This window comes from Oryctolagus cuniculus, chromosome 19 (assembly GCF_051225735.1).
Source record: "Oryctolagus cuniculus isolate XC-2025 breed Fujian yellow rabbit chromosome 19, ASM5122573v1, whole genome shotgun sequence".
NCBI lineage: Eukaryota > Metazoa > Chordata > Mammalia > Lagomorpha > Leporidae > Oryctolagus > Oryctolagus cuniculus.
This window is the reverse complement of record NC_142885.1, coordinates 56,902,293-56,925,192: the sequence shown is the minus strand read 5'-3', so window position 1 is coordinate 56,925,192 and position 22,900 is coordinate 56,902,293. Positions and strand designations below refer to the sequence as shown.

Sequence of the window (22,900 nt, the reverse complement as noted above, 5' to 3'; positions counted from 1 at the left end):
CCCCTGAGGTCTCTGCAGGCCCTACCTTGTCGTGGTTGTAACCAGCCAGCAGGACGAGCAGCGTCAGCGGCAGGGCGATGTAGGAGCCCTGGGCGATGTCTTGCTCGGGCAGCTTTCTCTGCAATCGGCACGAGCACCGTCAGTCCTCGCTCGGTTCCCACACCTGCTGCCACCCTCTGCCCCACGGCCCTGGCGTTCAGCCCTCAAGGTGGCAGCCCTGCAACACCCAGGGACCCCACGATCCAAAGGAGAAGCTTGGGTGACTCGGCTAAGTCCCCCACCCCCCAAGAATCCACTGCTTCCTCCTGCAACTCAGGCACAGAGAGGCTCCAAGAGCAAGGCAGTCCTCCCTCTCTGAGCGCTCACTACCCAAAGTGAGGAACCGGCCACGCGGTGAGCAGGGAGCCCTGCGGCCCACAAGTCAATGGCTCTATTCGGTTGAATCCCTGGTACCCACGGGGACTCTGTCCTGTGAGAGTGTACGGAGATCCCACCGGACCAGGCACCGGAACCCAAGGATGAACAAGCCAGTCCCAGGGAGGCTACTCAAATGAAGTGAAGCAGAGAACGCCACCTCTCTCTCCCTTTCTTACACGAGAAACCCACAACTTGTCCATCAGAATAGAGGACGCAGTTCCAGACTCCCTTGCGGCTTAGATGTAGCCGTGGAAACTCTGCCCAATAGGACACGAAGTAACGGGGGCAACATCCTGGCTGTACCCTGAAGAGGAATGGTATGCCCACCCTTCCTGCTGGCGGGACAGCATCTGGCCAGGTGCCACACTTTGGAGAGGAGCAACATGTCAGAAGAGAGCAACGAGACAGAAGGGGCCTGCGTCCCCAACACCTTGGGAGTCTCCATATGATCCCTGGACTGCTGGCTCCTGGAGACTGACAGGAGGCAGAAACTCCTATCTTGCTACAGTCTCTGAAACTGTGGCTATCTGTAACGTCAAATGAACATGTGCCCCAAGCAGCCCTCTCTACTCCCACACAGGAAGCAAGCAAATTGAATGAGAGCTTTCAGAAGAACTGGAGCCAGAGCACTGGCGCTCCTGCACCATTTGCTGATACCGATGCTGATACTGATGCTGTCAGGTGCAGGGTGCCCTTCCACTCTCGTTCTCCCGCGTGTCAGGGCCCCTTTTCAGGTGACACCACCCCTCTGGCGGCTAAGGGAACACACGGCCTCTGGAGTCTCAACATCTCTGAGCTTACTTTCTCACCTGACACAGGTGAGAAAGGTGAGACACAATCCATGTGCACTCAAGGTCTCTGGGATTTTCGCCTGTTTCTGACAACACACATGAGCCCTGACACCAGGACATCTGAGAGCCGCGAGCCACTCCACCTGGGACAGCGGAGGGCCCCAGGACCCTCCTTCAGTCAGTGGGAGGGAGACTTCATCTCCACCTGCCTGCTCCTGTGTTTCCTGACACCTTAGAGCCCAAACCATTCACAGCAAACACTGAACTCAAAGCTTAATTCAATGGGAATTAGCACACTGATCGTGAGACTCAGCTTTGAGGGTAACTGGTCAAGGTCTGTCTTACTGGGGGACCTCACGTTTATCCAACTGTGAACTGGGCCTTCTTCAAGGGGGTGTGTGAGGAGACCCGAGAGAGGCTCAGCTGCACATGGAGCACCACGTGAGGCGCCAGTGCACATGGCTGTGGGCGGCCATACTGTGCAGAGGCGCAACCCAAGTGCTCACCAAGCCCCCTGCCTGCACCGTGCTGAGCGCCCATCGTGGAAGGCTGAGGCGTGGTGGGAACTCCGTTGCCTGAGACAAACCACCTCATGTGAGTCGTGGCTGGGCTCCCGGGCCAAGGGGGTGTGACCGAATCGCTCATCACAGTCCTCACACTCACAAGTGACCGACAATCCTCCTGGCAGTAGGCTGGGCGGCTTAGCCACCACCGACTCGCTTCTCTGTATGCCCACCACTCACGGCCCACGTACGTGCTGGGACGCAGGTGAGGCTCCTACAGAGGCCCTGGGAACATGGCAGCCCATGCCAGCTGGTGGCTCACCGCTGCCCTCTCCACCTCCCAGGGTCGCCGCGTGCCTCCACTCAGACACGTGCTCGTCTCCTGCTGTCCCTAGCCGGTCCTGACTGTGAGGAACAACTGGAGGGTTGTAAACACTCTACCCAAGGTGAGGTCAGATTTGCCAGCCCTCTGAGCACAAGACGCCCCCCAGAGGAGCCCAGGAACCAGCCTGGAGCTCTGTACAGGACAGCATGTGAGAGGGGACAAACACTGAGCATTCTCCACACCCTGCACCAGAGCGTGAAGGCAACCATGCAAGCAAGCTAACTGTGACCCAAAATCCAGAAACAGGAAGGAAAACAGCAATGCACTTAACATAAAAACAAACATCTGCATGAGCTCAGTGAAAAGATAAATGAGAGGCCAGCCCATGGCACAGTGCGCCAGGCCACTGCATGCAACATGGGCGTCCCATATCAGAGCTCAAGCCTGAGCACTTGGGCCCCTGCCACCCACACGGGAGACGGAGATGGAGTTTCAGCGCCCAGTTCTGATCTGGCTCTGCTGTGATACGGCCATTTAGGGAAGATTTCTGTCTCTCTCCCTCTCCCTGTGTCACTCTTTCAGATAAACACAAGTGAATCTCTCTTTAAAAAAAAAAAAAAAAGATAAAGAATGAGCTGGGAAAACCTTGTACAATATACGGGTACACTACAGAAAAGAGCCCATACCCTACCACACAAAGGGTTTCTGAAGCAGAGGAAAAAGGTCAACGACTCTCCAGAAGAACGGATTACGAAGTAAACAGCTCAGGAGTGACTCCAACCCCATGAAAAGTGAGAAGTGCGAGTTACACTACACTGAGATACCACTGTCACCTGTTAAGACTGCAAAACCTTCAAGATGACAACACACTGCTGGGAAAAAGGGACTCGCCCTTGCTGCCGGGAACACAACAGAAAAGCAACCCCGAAGGAGGGGAGGTGGAGGGGGGGTGGCAGTGTCAATCAAAACCCCAGCTGCGGCCAGTGCCACGGCTCACTAGGCTAATCCTCCGCCTTGCGGCACCGGCACACCGGGTTCTAGTCCTGGTCGGGGCGCCGGATTCTGTCCCGGTTGCCCCTCTTCCAGGCCAGCCCTCTGCTGTGGCCCGGGAGTGCAGTGGAGGATGGCCCAGGTCCTTGGGCCCTGCACCCCATGGGAGACCAGGAGAAGCACCTGGCTCCTGCGGATCAGCGCGGTGTGCCGGCTGCAGCAGCCATTGGAGGGTGAACCAACGGCAAAGGAAGACCTTTCTCTCTGTCTCTCTCTCTCTCACTGTCCACTCTGCCTGTCAAAAAAAAAAGAAAAAGAAAAAACCCCAGCTGCATTAACCCTTGCAGCCAGCTCCTTCGTTCTCCGGGGACGGCCTGACCAGCGTTCAGGAACGTGCAGGAAGGAGGCAACTCACTCCAGGACTGTCTGCAGTGACAACAAACCAGCATGACTCCAAGTGTCCGGCAGTCGGGGGCTAACGCAGCACATCGTGGTGCCGTGGTCGGAGTGTGTGCATCTCACCCGAAACTCCTACGACCAAACCTAACCCTCGGTGAGACGGCAGGTAAAGGGGGTTTCGGGACACCACTCGGGGGGGTGTTCCGGCCTTCCTCAATGGGATGAGTGCCCTCCTTAGAGCAGCCTGAAGGAGCGCATCCACCCTCTGCCCTGACAGGACGCACCTAGAGGCGCCACCTGTGAGACACGGTGGGCCCTCGCCAACACCCAGCATGCCGGCACCTGATCCTGGACTTGCCCGCCTCCCAACCACAAGAAACAAAGGTTTGTTCGCAGGTCACCCCGCCCAGGGTGGCTTTCACAGCAGCTGGACACACGGTGCCCACACAAAGGAACACTACACAGCTACGAAAAAGGAATAAAGGCCATATATAGCTGTTGTGCCACTTATTTTTTGTTATTAAATTTTTACTTTTCCCACTGGACAGATGAAGAAACAATGGCCAACACAGCAGCTACGTGGGGCGTTCTATTTTTTGATACAGATTCCTGCGCTCCACTTGCAACCCCCTACCCCCAAGCTCAGAATCAGCAGCCCTGACCCTGGGCCCCAGAGCCCGTTTTCCCTGTGGCTGCTGCGTCTGACCCTGAGTGGGAGGCTCACTAACGGAAGCCACTCTGTTACCAGCGTGGAAAACAACATGCCCCAGTAAGGGCCACGCGCTGCCAAGTGCTAGACAAAGGAGTCAGTCCTCCCACCTCGGGTGGCCTGCACACGTGTCCGCTTCCTCTCTTGCAATAAGTAAAGTGAAAAGGGCCTCGAGCAAACCAGCTTTGGGGTGGTCGTCCTGCACCCTTGCGGTGCCGGCGGGCACAGCCGGAGTCCCCCACAACTCCCATCACCTGATCCTGGAGGTCTGAGCGGGTCAGGCATCTCACGCCCCCTGCTGGACACACACACACGCTGCCAGTCACAGGGCAGGGGTGCCCTCTCCTGCGAAGCCAGGCTGAGCCAGGGCCACACCAGGCCACCCTACTCCTCACGCCCTCAGAGAGAACAGAGGGGGACCTGGGAAAATCCAGGCTCCAGCGCGGGCAAGCGGCCGGGGCCACCGGCTGGCGCCCTCTCCTCTCTCGCCAGCCCCTGTGGGCAACACCCCTTCCACTCACCGTGGGGTTGAAGATCAACGTGACGTGCTTGTGGTAGCCCACGGCGGCGAAAGACACCTGAGGCAGGCCGTAGTCGTACTGGGATCTGGGCAGCGTGGAGTCCAGCAGCACCACGTAGTTCTGCGCACGCAAGGAGACGGCGTTTCTGCGCGGGGCGGCGCCACGCGCGCAGGGGACCCCCACGTCCACACGGCCAGCCAAGGCCGCTAACGTCCGAGGGGCCACAGCCCTGTGGCCCTAGGGTCTGCCTCCTCTCGGTACAAACGCAATCAGGGCAGCGCCAGCCGCGGCCTTACCTCGCCATCTCTCAGCAGCGGGGGGAAGTGGAAGAACAGGGACTGGCCCAGGGACACCGTCTGGATGGGATTGTCCAGGTTGTCGCTTTTGTAAAGCTTCACCTGAGGGAGGAAGCAGGGGGCGCACGCATGTGAGAAGGCAATACGACGCGCGGGTTCACTTCCTGCACCCAAGATGGCTCTCTCTGCGCATGCGTGTGCGCTTGTGCATGCGCGGGGCGGGGCTCGCACGGGACGGGGTGGGGGCATGCTGGGCAGGGCAGAGCGCGTGGCCGTGCCCCACGGGCCGCACACTGCACCTGCCTCGCCCTCCCGAGCCCGGGGCTGGCAGTGCACAGGAAGCTGCGCCTTGAACACAGATTCTGACCAGGGAGGCCATTGCCCAAGATGGGCCGGAATCGGATTTTGTGATAACGGCAGCCATCTGTGATACTCCGGGCTCGCGATGGGCGCTTAGCAAACAGCACCGCTCAGCCTGACAGCAGAACCGGCGTGTTGGTTACCCCTGTGGGGACTCCCAGAGCCGAAGTCAGCTAAGGTCACATAGCTCACGCCCCGGGAAAGCCAAGGACAGGCCCACCTCTCTGAGGGCCCTGCCCACGTTGCACTGCGCTCTGTACACCAGCTCCTCCAAGCTGCTCCACACACAGCCACTCAGAGCTTCAGTACCCTCTACCAGGCCTCACTACCAGGCTGACGTCAGAGGTGGGAGGGCTCCACCTGCCCTTGCCACAGGGCAGCCCGAGACCACCCCCCTGGGCCCAGGCTGACACCTTTCTACACGGCACACAAGTGTCACAGCCTAGAAGGCAAGTGGGTCATATCCCCACCCAGACGCGTGGGCCCTTCTGTCCTGTGCAGCACCTCGACTAATTCAAATTCAGTGTCGGTGTGAGAAAAGCAAGTGGCCTCACGTCATCCTCGATTCCAGGAAGTGAGACTGATGCTGGGCAGGAATTCCAAGGAGGCAAGGACGGGAAGGGGCCAGCAGGTGGAGCCCTCCCCACACCTCTCCTCCCACCCCGGACAGGAGGGGGCTCTCCATTTTGCACACTCTGCCATCCTCCCCCTCCGGTGGGCTGCTGGGCCCTGCAGGCACCCACGCTCGCAATCCCTGGGCTGATGGTGAGTGGGGAGGTGAGCTGAGACCTAAACTGTGTTGGCTCCCACTCAATCCCTGAGCACACCTAACATGGCCGGTGTCTTCACGCCCACACACACACCACACCCCGTGATTCATCAACATCTCGTAAGGGAAGGGTCTCGGGTCTTTCTACAGAACTTCTCCCTTTGTGGCAGGTGCAGAGATTCTATTAGAACTGCAACAGCCCATGAAGGTCACCGGCTCCAAGCTCCTGGTTTTACAGGGAGCAAACTGGAAATGAAGTGACGTGGCCAAGGCAGCAAGGTGAGCAACTACTAGGTGACGAGAGATTCGAGGCCACTGCCCATGACCCATGTGCCCAAGCACAGAAGCAGAAAGCTGTCTTCCCGCTCCAGATCCCAGTGCCGGGAGATGTTCACGTGAAAGGGAGGCACGTTCCCTCCGAGCTGGGCCTGGGCAGGCAGCGGCCAGGACAGCAGTGAGCCGCGCGCACACGCCCACTCCCGCTCGTCTCGAAGGCAGAAAGAAAACAGTTAACACTGGTCTTAGAAAGCTGCTTACCCACAGCGTAGGAAGATACTCGGAGGAAGTGATCACATTTCCACTCAAATCAAACTGATTAATCTGTCGGAAAACGATGATGTTCACGTCATCGATGTCATTATTCCCGACCTGGAGGGGACAAGGGAGGCGGGCGCTGAGAAGGCAGCTGCTGGGTGGCCCGAGCTGCTTCCTGGAGAGGCTCCCTCCTTCCACGAGGGAGCACCGGCTGCCTCCGAGGCGGCCTGAGCCCGAGCCCCAGCCACCCCCGGCCTGTGCATGCAGCTTGCCTGATGAGCACAGGACTTCTCCCCATACCCTATTACTTGCCAACATCTTAAAAAGTAAGCTATTTCACAGGTGAAGCCAGAGTTTTCGGCTTCTCTGGCCTAAGGAGAAAGCGCTTTGTTGAGACCACAGACGGCCCTGCACACGTGCCCGGCCACAGTTGTACGTAACCGGCCTGACCATGGCCCAGGTCACCGGGTCAGGGAAATACCAAACCATACTGCGTTTAGCAGTCAGACGCAGCTATCCCCTCAGATAAATGCCAGAGACACTGACAATACTCTAGGTCGCAAAGTCCTGAATGGAGGGGCCCTCCACCCTCCCTCTGAACGCCTCGCTGGCTTCATGCCTGATGAAGCCACCAAAATAAAGTCAGAGAGAGGCAGACGCTGTGCCCCTCGCCCCCCCCCAACCCTCCACCAGCCAATGAGAGAAAAGCTTGGTGCCCAATCCCTGGGACCCGGAGGCTGCCTCTTTAGGGATCAGTGTCACTAGGTCAGGACCTTGAATATCAACTGTGCCTGGGTGGCTCTGAGCCACCAAAGCCAGCTTCTCTCGATGACTCTGCTGTGACCTGAAAGGTGGCTTGTGCTCTAAGACCCTTAACTCACAGAGTAATGCACCGAGCTCGCGGGGGAGCGGGGACATAGCAGCGCCAGTCTCCCTTCTGGAGGCGACAGCAACACTGCCTGTTAGAACCCCACGTAAACGGCGGCCTGTTCCGAAGCGGACTCTGTTCTAGGAAGGCCCTCAATTAGGACCTCCACGTTCCCTGGCCGGAGCGGCGCTAGAAGGTCTGTGGTCAGGGAAGCAACGGGCCCAGGCTGCAGCGGGGGAACGGTGCCTTACCTCAATCACCCGATGGTGGGGCAGTGCGCGCTCGATGTGGTCGTTGCCTTCTGCCTTGAGCTGAACGTGGTACACACACCCTGGCTGCAAACAGACCCAGGGATCATGGCTCTGGAAGCGGGGGGGGGGGGGGTGTCGCAGCACACACCTGACCTGACCTGACCGGAGCAGGTTACCCCTGCTCCCTGGGACCAGAGCACTGCTGTCCCGTCACATTTCCCAATGGGCAGGCAACAGTTCTCACAGGCCCCTGCACGCAGCACTGCTGGGGACGAAACACCTTGAGTTCACAGTTCCCCAACACCAATCCAGCATCACGTTATACTACCCAAGGGAGAGTAAATTTGGTTTCTTCTTTCAAAATGACAAGCAGAAATGCACTTAAGCTTCTAAAGCTATTCTTTCCTCGCTGTGCACCTCTCCTCTTGGTCTGTATACAGTCAGCCCTCAGGGATTTGTGGGGGAGCAGTGACAGGACCCCCCCAGACACACACACGTGTGCACGCACACACATGTACACGCCAAAATCCATTCACCCTGCGCCTTTATAACACGGTGCAGTATTTGCACAGAACCTCTGCACATCCCCCATTACACCTGCATCATCTCTGGGTTCCTTACAATACCTAATATGATATGAATGCTAGGCAAACAGCTGTGAAACTGGGGCAGATGCTTGACAGAGCAGTTAAATCGCCGCTTGCATCCCACACTCGAGTGTCTGCATCAAGTCCCAGCTCCACTTCTGATCCAGCTTCTACTAGCATGCACCCCGGGAGGCAGCAGGTGATGGCTCAAGTACTCGGGCCCCTGCCCTCCACACGGCAGATCTAGACCGAGTTCTGGGTTCCTGGCTTCAGCCTGGCCCAGCACGGGCTGCTGCGCCTGTGAACCAGCAGATGGGAGCTCTCCTTTCATCTGTCCCTCTGTTGTCTTCTCTCTGTCTCTGCCTTTTACATAAGTTTTTTTTTTTTTTTTTTTTTAAGATTCATCTATATGAAAGGCAGAGTATCAGAAAGACCCAAGCAGAGAAAGAGATCCCCCACCTGCTGGTTCACTCCTCAGATGGCCGCCATGGCTGAGGCTGGGCCAGGCTGAAGCCAGGAATCGGGTCTCCCACATGGGGGCCAGGGGCCTAAGCACTCACGCCATCACCTGTGCCTTTCCGGACACATTAGCAGGGAGCTGAGTCAGGAGCAAAACAGCCAGGACTCAAACCACTACTCTGCTATGGGATGCCGGTGCTGCAGGAGGCAGCTTAACCTGCGACACCACACGCCAGCCCTTCGGATAAATTATAAACCCTGTAAACAGCTGTTAAACTGTATTGTTCAGGGATTTACAACAAGACGAAAGTCTATATATGCTCAGTCCAGACAGACCTTTTTTTTTTCCCGCAAGTATTTTCAATCTCCAGTTGGCTGACTATACAGAGAGCAAATTTATATGCACCAAGGGACAGCTGCAAATGAGTCTCAACTGTTTACAATGGATCGTATTTCTGGAGAGTGGGATTTGAGGTTTTTCTTCCTTTAAAAAAAAAAAATGCCTTCTTTACAGGCATATATCACTGGCTACTGAAAGTCACTGTTCTAAAAAGACTTAAGACACCGATTCCCCTTCACCAATACCACCGCTGGCCCACTGACTCACCCTGTGGTTCAAAGGGATCTAGCAGGATCTCCAGGGGAAAGCCTGAGACTCCACAGCTCAGTTTACACCAGCACAGGGAAGCTGTGTTCTGGGAGGCGTATTTCCGGCCCCCAGGACTCCATCTGCTTTGATCACCTCCGTGCAGGCAGAGCCGTGCAGGAATGGCAGTCACTAAACACTGACCACGCCTCCTTCCCTGCACTGGCTGTAGGGGCTTTCTCCCTTTCGAGGTCTTGTCTGTTCCTAGCTGTTGCTCGAATTTTACAGTGAGCACACAGTCCTTTTACAGACATCAAAGTTACTATTTAAAAAAAAAAAAAAAACTGTGAGAATAATCAAATTTATGATCACCAACAGATGTGCTCAATTAGGACTGGCAACGCTGGGTTTGGTTCAAAACAGCCATTTGCGCCTCCACAGGGGAAAGACAGCAGGAGGCACCTTTTGAAGGAGGGAAGATAGTGTTGGAACAGACACTGCGCTCCGGCTCAGGAGCCCGGCTGCCTGCTCCTGTGCAGCGGGCCTCACACACCCGTCTTTGTCCTGTCTCGTACAGGCTCCCTGCCTGGTGCTCCTCTGTCCACTCTGGACCTGTCACCACGCTGCGGGAGAGACGAGAGCGTGCACCCACGCCTGGAGAACCTGAGTCCCCACAGTGGTGGCTTCCCAGGGGCTGGACCCCTCCCCGGGGGGCCAGAAGGAACATCTCCACGCTCACGGGGATGGCAAGGAAGTGTCGCCATGATGGGCCTGAGGAGGGAGTGGCAGGCAGAGCAGGGCACAGCAGCCCTGAGTGCAGTTGTGCGCCTGCTCGGTCCGCTATGCCAAGGAACCGAAGTAGCCAGTCCTAGTGTGGCCACGCCACATGCATCTGCCTCTTCACCCTGAACACTCCGTGCTCACCCAGCAAACTTCCAACCCCAACTTTCAGGTACCCCAAGCCCTGAGAGTGGAGACGCCCTGCACATGGGACAGGAGCATTCTTGTCTTGGGGGAAAAAAAACAACGGTGTCAGCCTAACACACTCAAGCTGGGCAGCCCCTGCCCAAAACACTTGGGACCACAGCACTTCAGGCTCTGGAGTTCCTAAAATCCGCCTATCACAAAATGAGCTACCCTGGGGCTGGGATCCAAGTCTAAACACGAAACCACTCATGTCTCACAGATATACTTTATACACGGGGCCTGAAGATAATTCTATACAATATTTTTAGTAATTTTGTACAGGAAACAGTGGTAGGGTATGAAATTTTCCACTGTGGCCTCATGTCAGTGGCCAGAAAGGCCTGGATTCTGAAGCACTTGGGATTTCAGATGCTTGGATTAAGGATGCTCTACCTGCAACTCAACTGGCAAGATAACATGCCAGTTATAACACGCCTGTCACTGAGATACAAGCACCACCTCCAGTGTCAGCCACGAATGCCCAGGCTGTGCACCTAAAAGGCTGGGGCCCCAACTCCAGATGCCAGTGCCCCGCCCACTGGATGCTCTCAGTATACTGTCCCTTGGGACTGCTATGGTACAGACTCAGCGTCTGGTTCTAGGGCCAACTAACAAACAAAAATCAAGGCAAAAAGCACTACAAATCTATAGCCAAATGTTGCAATTTAGCAACCAAAACAACAAAGTTGTTTATTTGGCCTGCACATAGAAGTTGTGGGTTTCTCTTTCTTAATTGGCTATAAATATCCAAAAATCGGGAGTCCCACAAAGAAGTCTGAATTTCTCATTTCTCTTTTAAAAATGCAAACCACCAGGGCTGTCTTTCCATGTGACTCTAAAGAGCTGGAGCTGAGGAGCAGGCTGCCCCTGGACACTGCCACGCCCCCTCCACACTCCTCACACTCCCTGTCCTCTGTCTGCCTGGCCTCCTTCAGCCCTGTAGGCACTTGATTTGCGAGACCTGGTGTGAGCCATAACCTCCCAACACACTGGGCAAGAACTGCACCAAACCCATGGATTCCAAGCTTTGGCCACAGAACCCTACTCCCATGTGTTGTTTAGACACGAGGCAAACTGTGTCAGCGAAGGATTGAGAGAGGTCCGGAGCCCCTCAGCCCTTGTGGGCCCCCAAGGGACACCTCTGGACATGGTGGGGAAAACAAGAGTCTCACCAGCAAGCCACGGAGCCTGAACTTCCCCTCTTCGTCGGTCACGGTGTCTTCTCCGTAAATGCTACAGTCCTTCTGTCCCACGGCTTCCACGGCGACCCCCTGCTCCGGCTCTCCATTCAAAGACGACACGGTGCCGTAGCAACTAGGGCGACCAGAGAGGAAGTGGAAGCTGCCATGCTGGGAGCTTCCTGGAGCACACACGGACTCTCCCGTGAAGGGCCGTGCACTTTCCAGCAATTGCCACACAAGGCAGCTCGGGCACAACAGCCCCAGTGACGGGCAGCTCAGCTGCAGCTGGGCCGCGCCCAGATCCAGCCTTCCTGCCAGGCGGGGAAGCTGTCAGCATTTTCTCTCTCGTATGCTTTGAGGGGCGCTCCGGAAAATGCTAATTTCTAAAGACTAAGCTTCATTTTATTCTTGTTAAGCATTATTTTCAATAATGAAGTGTTTGATAAGATGGAAATGACTCACTTCCTCTTTCATTCCACATGTTGTTGAAAATGGTCCATCTGGGCAGGCGCTGTGCTGTGGCAGGTGAAGCCGCCCCGGGGACAGATATGTCCCATATCGAAGGACCTGGTTCAAGTCCCAGCTACTGCACTTTCAATCTGGCTTCCTGCTAATGCACATCCAGGAAGGCGGCAGGTGATGGCCCAAGTACTTGCGACCTTGCCACCCACGTGGAAGGCCCAGATGGAGTCCTAGGCTCCTGGCTTCTGCCTGGCCCAGCCCCAGCTGTCACAGGCATGTGTGGAGTGAACCAACAGATGGAAGATCTGTCTCTGTGTGCTTCTAAATAAATAAATAAATTTATTTGAAGGTCCATTTTTCCTAAACCCAATCTTTCCAACTAATCTGCACATAAATATTTTTGCCTGTGTGTAAAATCCATGTATATTTTCATCGGTGTTTATGCATGTATATATGAATCTAACTCCCTACCTATATAGGAGGATGCATCATAAAGGGTGTGGAAAAATGCAATGAAAAGACAATTTCATTTTGGTGCAACAAAATTGTGAAATCCATGCAGAGTTGTTTCAGAATACACATTTTTATGAACTTTTTGAAGACTCCTTGAACGCATGGATTTCACAAAATGTTTACACTAAAACCAACTTACTTTTGAATGCTCTGTCCCATGGTGTTCTGAAATACCCTTATATAGCTAGTGTCTGTCTCTCTGTCCATCCATCCATACATCTGTAGTACATATTTGCATCAGCTGTCTCTGGAAATAGCCATAAAGACTGGAAGTACCGGCTGTCTCCTGGAGGGAACTCAGGTGACCAGGGGATAAGTCGGCTGGGACATTTCACACTGTGTGCCCTTCAGCATTTGGAAGTTTTACTCAGGTGAACATTTTCTCCTTTGAAAGCGTTAGTTCAAGTGTAAAACATTTTTAAAAATAAAATAGATTTTTTTTTTTAGCAATTCAACAGACTCAGGCCGATGTCAAAACAGGAAATGTGTGACTTGAGACAGTAAGCTGAGAAGACAGAAGGAAAAGGCAGCTGCCAGAGGCTCCGACCCCATACTCTGTCTCCCTTGACTCCCCAGCAAAATCAATCCGCAGACGGGGTGAGTTTCTAGAGTGCAGGAGTTAGGCTCGCCCGCCCAGCCCTGCGGAGAAGGGAAGGGGGCGGGGAAGCAGGGGAGCGCCAGCTACCTGTAGGCCGTCCGGTACCCGGTGATGGTGATCCTCAGGTTCTGCCCCTCCTGCACCTCGATCATCTGTGAGGACGGCTCAAACCGGAACTCCTTCATCATGGGTTTGAAGTAATACTGGCCGGGGCTCTGCCGAGAGACGGCGCGGCCTGAGCCTCAGCTGCCACAACTCGCTCTGGCTCGAAGAAGGGACCCCAAGCCGGAACCATCGGGAATGATGCCAGGGGAGCTGCCCAGATGGACAAAGGGGAACGCCATCTCCACAATAAACAGTAACAGCAACGCGACTGCAGGTCCAACCCACCCAAGGGCAGCCGACGTGAAGGAACAGGAGGCTCAGAGAGGGAAGGTGACCTGCTTTGTATGACACAGCCTGTAAGGAGCAGGAGACCTGAAGCTGGGTGCACATCATGGCAAAGCCGTGCGCCTCGGACACCCCACACTCCCCGGCCGTGAGCGCCCACAGCAGCCACTAGGTTCCCTGACTGACGGGATGGACAATTAACATCCCCGACTCCCCCCGCGTCAGGGCCCCTGACCACATCTCAAATGCACGCTTGGTGCTTTCTTCCCACCACACGGAACGTGCTTTGCAGAACAAACGGGAGCTAACCGCCCAGCACGTCTTGCCGTGAGAAGCAACACGATCCCGTGGTCACATAGAGGGCCGCCAGGGCTGCGGTAATTAATTACACTGCCTTGCTGACAAGTGGTGACCAGAAAACAAGATGCGTGTGCGGGAGGGAACATGAATCCCCAGCACAAGTTCTAGCAGGAGCACTGCTCTAATTAGACCTGGGCCCCCGAGGAACCGAGAGCCCTCGCCCCGGGTTTCCTGTTCTCGCGCTGTCAAGCAACGCACGAGCCACACGCACCGCGGTCCTTCTCTCCTGGGGCCAGCAGGCAGGTGGGAAGTGCCCAGGGATGTGTTACCAGGTTTGAGAACGTCAGGATGCCGTTGTCTTGGGTCAGGAGGTTGGAACGGAACACGCCACCGCTGAGGGATAAGAGGACCCCGGGGAGGGGCTGGTCATCTTCGGCTTTTATCTGCGATGAGGAAGTAAGGCCAGAGCAAGGTTAAACTCCTACTAAGCAGGAAGATGTATTTCCTAAGTCAAGAGGACATTCCTAAGGGTCTTCTCTTTTCTGTTCCTTTCTTGTTATCCACGCAGGGGAGGGGCATGCTGTCTGCTGTAACCTTCCACGACTCCTGCCCTGTGCCTACACCAATGCCACCAGCTGGACAGATGCCCCAGCCTGCTCTCCCCTCGGCAGCTTCCCTGGGCCTCTCCTGCCACTGCCTAGAGGGCTGCTTCCCCCATCTCAGCCACCACAGGACCCAGGCAGCACCCGACAGGAGACGATGAAGCACCCCAAACACGCACACAAGAAGATGGCAAAAGCTTGGTGGACAACGGAATTCAAGAGTAAGTTTATTTTGGTGCAAAAACCTTTTGAAATCTGTGCCTACAAAGGATCTTCGTGAAAAATGTGTACTATGAAAAGTCACACACAGATTAAGATTTTTTTTTTGACAGGTAGAGTGGAGAGAGAAAGAGAGAGAGAGACAGAGAGGAAGGTCTTCCTTTTGCCATTGGTTCACCCTCCAACGGCCGCCACGGCCGGCGCGCTGCGGCCAGCACACCACGCTGATCCGATGGCAGGAGCCAGGTACTTCTCCTGGTCTCCCATGGGGTGCAGGGCCCAAGCACTTGGGCCATCCTCCACTGCACTCCCTGGCCACAGCAGAGAGCTGGCCTGGAAGAGGGGCAACCGGGACAGAATCCGGCACCCTGATCGGGACTAGAACCCGGTGTGCCGGCGCCGCAAGGCGGAGATTAGCCTAGTGAGCCGCGGTGCCGGCCTGATTTCAAGATTTCTTCAAAGCAAAATAAACTTTTTTATTTCCACTTTCCATGAACTTTTTCAATGCCCTCATACATTCAGTTCCTAGAAATTCCTGAATATGCGCACTTTGAATTCTGTATTTCCAAGTGGTGGTGCCACTCACACTCCCATAAATGATCTATGCATGTGAAGACACATACTCACAAAAAAAATGCACAGTGCCTTCATTAGTCAAACCTAACCCCCAAAGCCTGTGTTTCATGGGGGATTTCCTCAGAAACCCCGAAGGCTGACATTTCTCCCACAGTCTTCAGTCACTCACATTACTGCCATGAATCGCTCTCTCACATCCTGTGCTGGGTGGGCACTGTGGCACGGTGGGTCCAGCTGCCAATTGAGACACCCACATTCCACATCAGAGCACCCACTCAAGTCCCAGGTCATCCACTCCGGATCCATCTTCTGGCTAATATGCCTAGGAAGGCAGCCAATTATGGACCAGGCACTCAGGTCCCTGCCACCCTGGCTTTGGCCTGGTTCAGTCCTGGAGTAAATCAGTGGATGGAAGGTCTCTCTCTCTTTCCTTCTTTGCCACACTACCTTTCTAATAAACAAATCTTTTTAAAAAGAAATATATATATCCTTTGTTCATTTTTTCCCAGTGGCATTATCTTTTTCTCATTGACTTTATGAGTAACTTACAAGCCAGAGATATTACTTATGGTACAAATATTTCTTCTCACTTTTGGGTATCTTTTCATCTGGTTTAAAATATATTTGGTGACATAAAATTTAAAAATTTTCTGTGACCTGTCATTTTCCTCCTCTGGCCTGGATTTTATAAATATTCATGTTCAAGGCCCTCCAGGACCTCAACACTCAGTGGGCTCTTCCCAAGAAGGACTGGGGGTGGAGATAGACAGACAGACAGCTCTCCCAAGGGAACATTCTGTGTCCTTCATCACAGAACAGTTAAGGATGAGAGGCTTAACACTTCTCAAAGGTACACAAATGTGCTAAAGTTGACAGCTCTCCAACCTACGCGGCTTGAAAGGAGCCAGACCAAAAAAAGAGTACGTCCTGTACAATTCCATGTAAGTAAAAACTCCAGAAGACTTGCAAACTAATCCACAGTGACAGAAAGCAGATCAGATCCGTGAGGACGGCCTGGCAACAAGGGTCAGCAGGGAACCGGGGGTGCGGGGACGTCACTGCCCCAGTGGCGGCGTTCCCACGCGTGTGCGCACCCATGGCCGCTATCCTAGGGTCTACAATGCGGTGTAGCACGCTATCATGCTAACTTGCACTGCAGCAGAACTCCCTTTAGAGAATGTGTGGGGTTACCTCGAAGCTCACGCCTGCCAAGGCATAGGCCTTGAAGTCTCCGATGGTCCCTTCCACGGCCGTCAGCACGTAGCCCTCCTTCTGTGAGGTCACGGTGTACTCCAGGTCACTGTGCAGGGGCCCAACGCTGAGCAGAAGAAAGCAAAGTGCCACAGACGGATCCGCTTCCCATGCTGGAGGGGCGCCACCTGCCCCGAGGAAAGCCGGGCTCCCCAGCCGGCGCTATGCACAGGCTCACCTGTAGGCACCCCTGTCGTCCGTGAAGACCGTGATCAGCGGCGAACTCGCCCCCTTTTCGCTGATGACGATCTCTACTCCTTCCAGCTCGGGGTGGATCTGGCCTTCTAGGAACAATCCCGCCTTCCCCTGGATCTCGATCAGCTTCCCCGGACAGCTTTCTGGGCAGGGAAGAAATCAACACAAGAACGGGACGCAGCTGCACAGGGAGGGGTCTCCCACCACCCACCAGAGACAGGCCCAGCCCTGTGGTGCTAGACGTCGGCTCCAAATGAGGTTCCGGCCTGAGCACCCCTAAGCCCAAACTCCTAATGCTCTAAACGTGCCTGGTGCTCATGACGTTTCAGATGTGGGATTATGGATGCTCAACCGCTAGAGTCTACACAGATTCCCAAATCCCAAAACTCCCAAATCGGAAACACTTCTGGTCCCACGCATTTCAGACAAGGGATGCTTCATCTGTATTTAACTTTCCATGGACAACTTTCCATTAACTCCCCTTCTGCAGTTCTCCCCACGGATGAAGGGGGAAGCCTCCGCGGCACACCGGGGCTATGCTACCTGGCCCCCAGAGGGCCCAGTGTGCCAGGCTGCCCACTGGAGCCACACCCTCCACACGCTCCACTCCAAAACACCAGCCGCATCACACCCACAGTTGCGGGAGCCCCAAATGCTGTGAAAGACCATTGGAAGGCAAAGGTCAAACGCTGCCCCAAGCCATCCCTTCCACCATCCACCTTACAACACCCTCCCCCCACACCTAGCCACAAAGTAGAAAATAACCATGAAGACTTCACGCTCACAAACAACACTCAAGTTTCAGCAACTGGTGGTTTTGCTTTGTAGCTACCTTCTGGTAGCAACCTGGTAATGTTAGAGATGACCAAGTCCTTTTCCAAAAAGACTACTACAGTCCTAACAGCAGAAGTTACTTTCTTTATGGAGACCATTCTCTCATTCATTCACTCATCTGTCAAACAGTAAGGTCCACGTGCCCACGAGGACATAAGGTGTGGCTTGCAAAGATGATTCATGAGAACAATGACAGGAAGTTTTAAATCCAGGCGCAGTAACGATGGCAAGGGTGTGGCACACTCACCTCCACTGACCACGGCTTCCATGGACGGGGGGTAAAAGAGCAGCTCTTTGGACGAGGGAGTGACAGTGATTTTCTCTCCAGACCTAAAGTCATCAGAACACTTGAGCTGGGTGGGTTCCGTCTCTCCAGAACCCGGGATGTTGCAGGGCAGGCCCACGAGTGCTCACCGGGCCCAGTAGGAGAAGTCGTAGGAGAAGGGGCCTTGCAGCTCCTCCACCATCTCTTGCACAGGAGGCTTGGTGCTTCCCTCTCCCCCCTCTTCTTTCCCATTCTTCTCCCTCTCCTGCCTGCGAGTCTCAATCTGGGCCAGCTGCTGCTCCCTCCGCAGCTCCTGCACGGACTTCAGGGGGCCCAGGACCAAGGCCGGTTCACTGTCGATGGAAGACCTGGGAGAGAGGGAGGGGGCCCCATAGTCCATGCCATCATGGACTCATCCCTGCCATCAGCGGCAACCTGCCATTCCCACAGGCGGGGACCTGTGAGGCCTGCACACCCGACCAGGGCGCCACAGCAGCACAGTGTTCTGTTTTAAATGAACTATTAGTGAACAAACATTAAAAACTTCTCAGCAAGGAGAGTGGTGTTGCTGGATCAGAGCTGGAACAGAACAGCACTGAGTCTATGACACGCTGATGAAAACACCTCTGCCTCTGTAGGACCAGGTCTCTGCTCTCTCATTCACTCTTCTCTGGGAACAGGCTCTGCAGGCCAGCCCGGAATCCACTGGGCACAGGGACACAGCAGCAATTGTCCGTGACCCTGCAGGGTCCATGTGCTAATGGGAGGGGGCAGCCACGCAGCTGAAAAGTGAGGTCCGAGGGTAAACACTGACACTCTACGTCAGCGGTCAGCCAAGGCCTTTCTGACAAGGTGACCTTGAGCACAGACCTGCAGGAAGGGAGGGCAGAGGCGCACGGCTCCCTGGGCTAGAGTGGCTCAGGTGAGGGCACAGCAAATGCAAGGTCCCTGGAGAGGGAGCTTCCTGGGAGACTCAAGGGATGGCATGGAGACCCCTGTAGCATGGGGTGGAGTGACCCGCAGAACAGCCACGTGAGTCAGACAGGCTCCGGGGCAGCAGGTGTCAGACAAGGGGTCCACAGGCCACGGTGTGGATGCTGGAATTGACTCTGAGTGGGACAGAAAGCCACGTGAGTTTTAAGGACAGAAGTGATGGGAACTTGGCAATAAACAAGCACTCTGGCTACCATGCATAGAACACGGTCCAGAGGCTGCAAGAGGAAGGCCGGACAGGAAGCTGCGACAACTATTCGGGCAACAGAGGCAGTGGGTCAGAGCACAGGATGGCAGCACAGTGCCGGGCAGGGACTGGATTAGGCACAGGTTCTGACTGAATGGCCATGTCTGAGTTGAGACACTGCTTGGGCAAGAGAGAAAAGAACCAAGGGACAGCCATAAAGAGGGAGTAGCCCTATTTGAACCAGGGAGGACCTAAAAGTAGGTGTGTGAGGTGTGATAACCAAGGCACTGCTGCGGGTCAGGCAAGCGGGAGACCTCAGGAGAGATCCAAATGCCTACATACGCGGGACGGGTATCACGTGATATGCAAACAAGTAAACGCCACCAAAACCCCCAGCGAACCTACAGAAATGAATCCCATCCAGATAAAAACAAGCTAATAGGCAGTCACTCTTGGCAAGAACATGGATTTCAGTCATTCCAGGAACGAATACTTTCCAAACAGAAGACAGTAAACAGCACGGCTCCAGCACTGGGCCCTATGTTGGACACCCTGAACAAATTCCCAGCCCTTGGCTAAGAACCCGGCTCCCTGTGAACCCAGTCTCTCCAGACAGAAACCAAGGGCTACCCTGCCTGATTCCAGTGACCACTCGGATCGCCACCTGGCCCTGCATGCTGCCAGTCTGGCTGAAGCCCATGCCGCTGCTCACGGGGCCTCTGTGAGAGCCTCCTGCCCGACCCCATCTCCATCAGCTCCACTCGTGGGCCTCTTCTTCTGTGTTCTTCTCTCAGAAGCCAGCAAGGCCCTCCTGAAGCAAACGTCACCCCTCTGCTTTGAACATGTCAGTGGTGCCCGTGGGACATGGACGGCGACCCTGCACACAGTGTGGCCCCCACCAGGGTTCTCATCTCACGGCTCCGTGGGGGTCTCTCCAACCACTGCCTGCCTCCCCCATGAAGACTGTCAGCTCTGGGAGGGCAAGGGCTGTGGCCTCACGACCTCATGATTCTCCATAACGTTCTCTGCATGGGTGATGGACAGACGAACAGGTGGCGGACAGACAGGAGGAAATGCAGCAGAAGGGCAATTGTGACAAGGGGGAAAGCTCCTCGGATTTCCATTCTGTTTGACACAGACGGTCACACGGCCACATGAGAACATGAGTGTGTCAGGGGAACCTCACCAACACCACGACACCGCCCTCCGAGGCAGCCCGCGCAACACCGTGGCCTGTGTGAGATGCTGCCGTCACATCCTCTCTCTCTCATGACCCTTCTCCTACCAGGGGCCATCTCTATCTCCCGTGCCTTCAAGACAAGGTCTGAAGAAAAATGGGCAATTTTTTTGCTACTTGATAAAACACCTGAAATAGGGGACAAGCTCCAAGGATGCGTTTCGTCCCACAGCAAAGATGAGAAGTAGAGAGTCCAAAAAGAAACTAGAGGCACCAGAGGCAGCTGGGAAGGCTCCCCCTCGCCCACAGGTAATTCTAGAATCAGAAATAAAAGGCTACAGTGAATGCATGGCCGCGCCACACGGCTGTCAGAGAGGCGGGGCCATTTGTACGCAGGCCTGAAGAGAAGAAGTCAAAGCCACTTTCCAGAGTCTGTTAGAAAGCCCCAGGCCTCGCCCACCCCAGACACTTGTCTTACTTGATGGTCACGGTGACATCCATCATTTTGTCAGTGGTGATGGTTCCAAGGACATGGTGGCGAATGGCTGTTAACGTCAAGATGCTGGGTGAAGACCTGAAAATCAAACAGGAGGAGAGAAAACACTGCAGCGTGACCCGGCCATTCCCAAAGGAGCACCAGCGACACATTTTACAGAGACCTCCCTGACCCTGGAATTCATGAAATTGCACTCAAGCTAAGTCTGGAGGGGGTGGCGTTGTGGCGCAGTGAGGTTACGCCGCCGCCTGTGAAGCTGGCTTCCTGTATCAGAGCACCGGTTCCAGGCCCAGGTGCTCCACTTCCAATGCAGCCGCCTGCTGATGCACCTGGGAATGCAACACATGATGACAGCTCAAGTACTAGGGGCCCTGCCACCCCCTGGGAGACCTGGAAGGAGTTCTAGGCTCCTGGCTTCAGCCTGTTCCAGCCCAGACCATTGCAGCCATCTGGGAAGTAAAGCAGTGGATGCAAGATATCTAGATATCTCTCTCTCTAACCACCCCTCCCATCACTGCCTTTCAAATAAAGAAATCTTCTGAAAAATGACTCTGGAAAAACATACAAAATATCTTAAGGGCAAATTAATTCTCTACTCCAAAACTTTACATTTCTAATTCCCAGTGAAATCCACACACATCTGTAAAAATATAAAAAGGCAGCCTCGAGGCCGGCGCCGTGGCTCAATAGGCTAATCCTCCGCTTGCGGCACCGGCACACCGGGTTCTAGTCCCGGTCGGGGCACCGGATTCTGTCCCGGTTGCCCCTCTTCCAGGCCAGCTCTCTGCTGTGGCCAGGGAGTGCAGTGGAGGATGGCCCAAGTGCTTGGGCCCTGCACCCCATGGGAGACCAGGAGAAGCACCTGGCTCCTGCCATCGGATCAGCGTGGTGCGCTGGCCACAGCGCGTCAGCCGCGGCGGCCATTGGAGGGTGAACCAATGGCAAAGGAAGACCTTTCTCTCTGTCTCTCTCTCTCACTGTCCACTCTGCCTGTCAAAAAAAAAAAAAAAAAAAAAAAAAAAAAAAAAAAGGCAGCCTTGAGCTTGAGCCACTCCCAGCAGCGAGGGCTGGGAGACTCGGCCAAGAGCCTGTCTAAGCCGCCTCAGAGCCACAGGCTTTCCCCCTGGGTCTGCAGAATGCCATGGAAGGAGAATTTGTCTCCATTTCCAAGGTAACAAGTCCACGTGTAAAAGACCCTCATGTGGAAATTCTGATTTAATGCCTAAGCTTGCCTCTCCCTTTTGTTCTCAGAAAGAAATGACGAGAGATGATGGCTCGCCCGCCTGCACAGAACACACTGCGAACACCACACCCCAGGCTCTCGATGGGCCGGCTTACGTGTCATAGGTGTAGAAGGCTTGTTCGAACCGGTGGCAGGAACGAGGGGTCACTTTGTAAACGCCTGCAGACAGGAAATCAGAAGCAATTTTCAGAGAATGGCGTCAGTTATGCTAAGCAATTCCAGCAGGTGAACTCCAAAGGCAGCTCCTCTCACATTTGCAAGCTCAAGGCTGTCGTACGTCTGTGACAATGGGATCAGAAGTAGCGAGCAGGCACCTCTTCCGCTGCCTGCAGCGGCTTCCTCCCGACCCGCCCGCCTGCCAGCCCGCTCACGGGTGCAGCTTTTTCTCGTTCCATAATTTAACAACCCACTGCTGTTAAGTCTGCAGAGACCAAGCGGAAAGACGCATGCACGGGAAAAGGAACAGAAAGGACACTCTCACCGTAAATTACAGAACCCCTGTTCTACTTGGGAAATTCTGCTAAAATCCAAAAGACATCCACCACCTGAACCCCTCCTGGAAGCAGCCCCGAGGGAGTGAGGGAAGGCCCGAGAACTTGGCAACTGTGGCGGAAAATGCGTTCACGCCTGGGCTGCGCACAGGGACGCTCGGCTTCAGGGTACAGTCAACTCCAGGCGGGAGCAGTGTCACAGTTCATTCCCCAGCTGACTGTGAAACAAGACCTGGGCCATATTTCCCAGAAAAACCCACAATGAGTTCAAACCGCCCTGTTGTTTTCACAGGCCTGAGCAAAGCCCACGTTGCCATTAAAAAATAAAAAATTTGGTGCCTCCATTCAGTTTGTTTTCCCTTTCTTTCCTTTAACAGATCTGAACAGAGCACCCCCTAGAGCCTGGTAGTGAGCTTGGTGCAGCTCCCGGTGGGGAACACAATAGATGTGGGCTCTGCCTCCATGGGGCGCTGAGCTCCACCTGGAGAGAGAGGCGGTTGATGCCACAAAGCAGCCCCAGGGGAACAGACTGAGCACTGCGGGCAGGAGCATCCACAGGGAGGCCTAAGTGACCCTGGAGGGCCGTCCTCTCCCAG

General features: G+C 54.9%; 1 protein-coding gene across 1 annotated transcript in view; it reads right to left on the bottom strand.

Moving 5' to 3' along the window:
* LOC100345328 (BOS complex subunit NOMO1) overlaps positions 1-22,900 on the bottom strand; it is a 58,639-nt gene that overhangs the window by 911 nt on the left and 34,828 nt on the right. The window contains exons 17-30 of the mRNA XM_008257790.5: positions 21,909-21,972; positions 20,553-20,648; positions 17,867-18,085; positions 17,700-17,782; positions 16,602-16,761; positions 16,364-16,490; positions 14,105-14,218; positions 13,173-13,300; positions 11,504-11,645; positions 7,734-7,817; positions 6,618-6,728; positions 4,952-5,053; positions 4,656-4,775; positions 26-118 (exon numbers count right to left, since the gene is read on the bottom strand). Coding sequence (XP_008256012.4) covers positions 26-118; positions 4,656-4,775; positions 4,952-5,053; positions 6,618-6,728; positions 7,734-7,817; positions 11,504-11,645; positions 13,173-13,300; positions 14,105-14,218; positions 16,364-16,490; positions 16,602-16,761; positions 17,700-17,782; positions 17,867-18,085; positions 20,553-20,648; positions 21,909-21,972 — 1,643 coding nt within the window. The remainder of the gene's footprint in view (positions 1-25; positions 119-4,655; positions 4,776-4,951; positions 5,054-6,617; positions 6,729-7,733; positions 7,818-11,503; positions 11,646-13,172; positions 13,301-14,104; positions 14,219-16,363; positions 16,491-16,601; positions 16,762-17,699; positions 17,783-17,866; positions 18,086-20,552; positions 20,649-21,908; positions 21,973-22,900) is intronic.